The sequence below is a fragment of the Rhinopithecus bieti genome, unplaced genomic scaffold (assembly GCF_001698545.2).
Source record: "Rhinopithecus bieti isolate Rb0 unplaced genomic scaffold, ASM169854v2 scaffold_58095, whole genome shotgun sequence".
Classification (NCBI taxonomy): Eukaryota; Metazoa; Chordata; class Mammalia; order Primates; family Cercopithecidae; genus Rhinopithecus; species Rhinopithecus bieti.
This window is the reverse complement of record NW_016823660.1, coordinates 268,954-274,346: the sequence shown is the minus strand read 5'-3', so window position 1 is coordinate 274,346 and position 5,393 is coordinate 268,954. Positions and strand designations below refer to the sequence as shown.

The window sequence follows — 5,393 nt, the reverse complement described above, 5'->3', positions numbered from 1 at the left end:
TTTTTTTTTTGGGACAGGGTCTCACCCTGTCGCCTGGGCTGGAGTGCCGTGTGGCATGATCTCGGCTCACTGCAACCTCTGCCTCCTGGGTTCAAGCAATTCTCCTGCCTCAGCCTCCTGAGTAGCTGGGATTATAGGTGCCCGCCACTATGCCCAGCTATTGTTTTGTATTTTTAGTAGAGACGGGGGTTTCACCATGTTGGCCAGGATGGTCTCGAACTCCTGACCTCGTGATTTGCCCGCCTCAGCCTCCCAAAGTGCTGGGATTACAGATGTGAGCCACCGTGCCCTGCCAGCTATTCTCTTTACAACCTTGATTAGTTACCTAATTTAAAGTGTGGACATGTTATGCCATCAAGGCACTTTTAAGAATAAGTTTGGTACTAGTAGTTCTATTTAGGAATAACAGAAAATACAAAGATGAAGACTGTTCATAGTTAAGTATTCTTGCCCCAGAGCCACCTATTTATAGAAATTAAACCCCTATCGCGCCCTGGAGGAGCCTGGCTCAGCATCCCTCAAGCAGCTGTCCCCTGACCCTGCTGGAGTGCGAGGAACCCTACCCTGCAGGCGCTGGCCAGGACACTGACCCCAGCAGGCCGGCCAGCATCGGCCAAGCGGAGGCTGTACCACCTGTGCAGCTGCCACTTTTGCTGACCCTCTCCTAGAAGTGCTCCCTGAGCTCTGACTCGGTCCTGTTTGCAGGTGTGCTGACCCTCTCCCAGAAGTGCTCCCTGAGCTCTGACTCGGTCCTGTTTGCAGGTGTGCTGACCCTCTCCCAGCAGTGCTGCCTGAGCTCTGACTCGGTCCTGTTTGCAGGTGTGGCTCTTGTGGGCACAAGTGATAGAGGAGCCGGAGGAGTGACACCGAGGGGCCAGAGCTTTCGCGTTGGCTACAGAGTGACTGCAAGTGCCATCGGGCTGTGCTTCTGCTGCTGGAGGGATGGTCTGGAATCTGAATGCTCCCTGCTTTAACTTAATTCTCTAAAGCTGGACTTCTTCTAAGTTGTAAGTCAGCTGGAAAAGATGTTGTTGGAGCTGGCTGGGAGATGTCCATTGTGTTTATTGGGAAGAAATGTAGAAAGGAATCCCCTGGGTCAAATCGTATTTCCTAGGGGCCTCCAAGTCAATAGTCCCTGAAAGTCTTTGAACTCTTCGCTTTATTTTTAATTAATTCACTTTAACAGGTTTACTCATTCATTCACTCACTATTACCCTTTTTTCCCCCTCATAACTAACAGCTAAAGTAAGAAAATGGCTAAATTAAACTATGTCTGGTTTTATACAACACGATTTCCCTTTTTGCATTTTAGGAACGGACACTCCAAGTGCCTTAATTTGTTCTTTAAAGCTCCCAGTTCCATTACTCCAAAGGTGAAGAGATCTGCCTGCCCCGAAACACACTCAATTCCCTATTATTGTCATCTGTTGGTAACCAGCGTCAGAGATGATCACTGTACATGCCACCTCTGCACGAGAGCAAGAGAGGAAATCCACGACAGTGACTCTTCGGAAATTATTATTTTGGGGAGATCCATGTTATCTCATCCTCAAGTTAAAAACAGTAATTATGCTGTTCCTGCTGACATGTCAGTGATGAGTATTTCCTGCACCTACAAAGTGAACACAGGCCAGGCACCTGCTAAACGTCATATATACCTGATTATAAAGTCCTGTGAGCTGAGTACTATAATCCCTATTTTCCAGGTGAGAAAACCAAGGCTCAGACAGGGTAACTTTACCCAGCCCACACAGCTGGTAAGTGAGGGCCTGAGATTCTGAATCCCAGGCTGTAGGGCCCCAGTGCCTGCGGCCTTCCCTCAAGGGACATGGCTCCTTATGAAAAAGGAAAGGAGCAGTTCCAATTGCTTGCTCATAAGAAATTAAGCAGATGAGAAATGCCACTCCCTATGGGAGACTGAAGTGGGGGATGGTTTGAGCCCAGGAGTTTGAGACCAGCCCGGGCAACATAGTGAGACCCCATCTCTACAAAAAATAAAAAATTAGCCTGATATGGTGGCACGTGCCTGTAGTCCCCGCTACTTGGGAGGGTGAGGCATGAGGATGGCTTCAGCCTGGGAGGTTGAGGCTGCAGTGAGCCGAGCCGAGATTCTGCCATTGCACTCCAGCTTGGAAGACAGTGAAACCCTGTCTCAAAAAAAAAAAAGAATGAAAAGACAGAAAAAAATGTCCCTCCCATTGGGGTTCCTTGTCTGACACCCCACTACTCCCTGGAAGAAGAGGCTGGAGCTGCCTGGGCGCTGGAAGAGCCCATTCCTGCTGTTTAAGAAGTTTGGTATGTTCAGCAGCCTAGCCTCAAGTTGCCTTGTGCTGGTTCAACCCTGACCTGCTCCACGGTCTGGTGACTGGGATCTTTGGCTCCTCCTTGTAGCCAGACTCATGGCTCCCCACATCCTGTGTGGAGCCCCACTCTGACTCCTTGCCCGCAGAGCGGGTTAACAGCACAGTTGGGTTTGAAAAGAGGCTGGCCTGGATGTGAGTGTCCGGCTCTGCTCCCTGCTAGCTGTGTGGCTTCAGGCAGGTTCCTTGATCTTACTGTCCTGGTCCTCATCTGAGAAATTAGCACCACAACAGAACAAGTCTCACGGAGCCTGGCAGGCACTCAGTTAGGGACAGGGTAAAGCTAAAGCCCCCAGCATCATGCCCCAGGGGGCGAGGGGACCTCTGGGCCACAGCCTGGCTCTGCACAGCACACAACCCCATCGGCCATGTACTCATCGAGGCCCGCCTGCTGGCTGTTCCTGCACTTGCTTTATGTCATTGATACCACATGTGTCTTGGAGACAGGGTCTGAAATATCTACTTGGTCCCTACAAAGTGTCTTCCATAGAGTAGGTGCTCAGGAAATGTCGGCTGATGAATAGACACATCTTGGATAAATCAGGAAAGAAATCACGTGGTTCCAAGCCTGCAGTTTTCTGATCAGCAAACAGCTGCCTATGCTTCCTGTGGCCCCGGGGGCAGGTGCACCTGCACAGCAAGGGGGCTGTAAAGAGGCGAAAAAACTCTCTTCTGAGTTGAAATCACAGAAGGGTGACCTGCATGCTCTCCTAAAAGGGAAGGGGTGAGGAGCACTGTGGGAAAGGCTCCACCTTGGCAAGGAAAGGGGTGATTTCTCTAGAGTTCACCGGGCTCCCCCTTTCCCCAGCGCCGAGCATCCAGGCAAGTGTTTTGCAATGGGATCTGTCACCAACAGGAACCAAGGAGAGTTTAGATTCTGCATTTACTACACCAGACTCACAAAGCACCATCCATGCTCTCAGTCTCGGGAGAAACAGCCTCTTTCACTTTTCAAATCAATCTTCTGTGCATGTATTGACTATAATGTTACAGCATCATTTGGTTCCAGCTTAAAATCACGAAGATATGCTGTACTTAACGACTTTAATTGAACCAGCACACGGCCACATGGGAAATATCATTGAGAGGCCAATCATCTCTTTCCCAGAAAAGCTCTGGGGACAGGGGCAGGGGAGGGAGAGACGGAGCCGAGAAGACTTGACGTGCAAGTTCAATTTCTACAGGTGAACACCAGCGGCCTCAGCAATGCTAGGTTGTTAGGAATTCGGCCTTACTTCTTTTCATCTCTGTTGTTTACTAGGTGGCTCTCAGAGGCACATGACTGCAGTGCCCCACTGCACACACCCAGCAGAGAGCACAAAAGGACTCATTGGAGAAGCTGGCTCCCGCAGGGCTGCCAGACCAGCCTCTTTCAGCTGGAAAAAACCATAAGCGCTCACTAACCTGCTGTGCTCACCATGAACTTCCACTTGACCACATAGGCATCCCCCTCATGGAACTGCCCGATGCTCTGTTTGGGGAGCCTGCTATAGTCGAATTCTAGGATGTGCCAGACATCCACGGAGACGCTGGTGATCTCAAACTGCCTCCTGTCATGTCCTTCCACCAGGCCATAGCCACGGCCGACGTTCACCCCGTCCAGGATGGTGCCTGCTGTCGTCTGGGGCATGGACACCATCCGTGTCACATCGTACGGCTTGACATCAGCCCTGAGGTCTTCCTATAGGAGAACATGAAGACATCGGTTCAGTTGCCTGTTTCTGCATCCACTCCTTGTCACACTCAATGCTGTTTCAGCTGTTCGTGGGACAGCATAAAAATACAGCTTCCATACTCTATCTCAGGATGTTTAAGTGCAGTCAGGGAAAGGCTGCATTTCCAGAAAGACTCTGGGAGGTCTGAACACCCATTGCCACAACAGCGCATGGATGCCCGAGAACAGGTGCAAACCAGACTCTTCACCTCCCAGAGTCAGATTAGAATTGGAGGCCTGTCTGCTGTTCTACTAGTGAATCCTGGGAAGGCTTCCTAGCTTTAAGGGTGTGTGTGTGCCCATGATTTTTTTTTTTTTAATTAAAAAAGTATTTTAGTTGACATATTATTATGAGTATGATTTGATGTGTTGATACATGCATCTGTTTTATGGGGAAGGGGGTGTGGGAAGGAGATGGGAGAGGGAGGATAGGGAGATGTTGGCCAAAGGGTACAAAATGACAACCAGAAAGGAGGAATGAGCTCTGGTTTTCTCCTGCACAGTGGGGTGACTGTTTTCCAATACTGTATTGCGTATTTCGAAAGAGCTAGAAGAGAAGATCTGAATGTTCTCACCACAAAGAAATGATACATCTGAGGTGACGGCCATGCAAAATATCCTGCTTTGATCATTGTACATCAAGGCCACGTTTGTTGGGACCCGAACCAAGCCCTGAGGTTTGAGACTTGGTCGCCGGAATACCTTGTGCTGGGCAAGTTCCCCGGGGTTCTTCTCATTCGGTCTCTTCAGTTCCGTCCAATCCAGAAACTTCTCTTTGAACAAAATCGTCTCATTGTGTTCAGTAAGTCTCCCAAATATCGCCCAGTCGGGCCGCCCCTGTCCTTTTCTGCAGGGTGGGGGTGGGGGTTGGGAGAACAGACAGGAAAGGAACCAAGATTAAGCCAAGCTTAAACAAAGGAATCTAAAACACATGCGGCTACTGGAAAAACCCTCAAAGTACTTAAGTATATATAAAACAAATGGTTTATTTTCCTGCATTTTACCAAACAATGACATTTTGTTATTTTAGTCTGAAGTCTTGCAAAGCTTTGTGTCCATAGAGTCTTAAATATGCTTGAATGTGACATGAACCATGTCAGGACTAGACTTCTTTAACATTCTAGCAAATTCTTTTTTTTTTTTTTTTAGAGATAAGGTCTTGCTCTGTTGCCCAGGCTGAAGTGCAATTGCACAATCATAGCTCCCTGCAGCCTCGAACTCCTGGGCTGTAGTGATCCTCCTGCTTCAGACTTGCAAACAGCTGGAACTGCAGGTGTGTACCACCATGTTTGGCTGATTTTTTTTTTTTTTTTTTTTTT

At 48.9% G+C, this 5,393-nt stretch overlaps 1 protein-coding gene across 1 annotated transcript in view; it reads right to left on the bottom strand.

Moving 5' to 3' along the window:
• The window catches only part of LOC108521724 (supervillin-like), a 55,715-nt gene that overhangs the window by 22,854 nt on the left and 27,468 nt on the right, over nt 1–5,393 (bottom strand). The window contains 2 exon segments of the mRNA XM_017861688.1: nt 3,765–4,041; nt 4,777–4,921. Coding sequence (XP_017717177.1) covers nt 3,765–4,041; nt 4,777–4,921 — 422 coding nt within the window.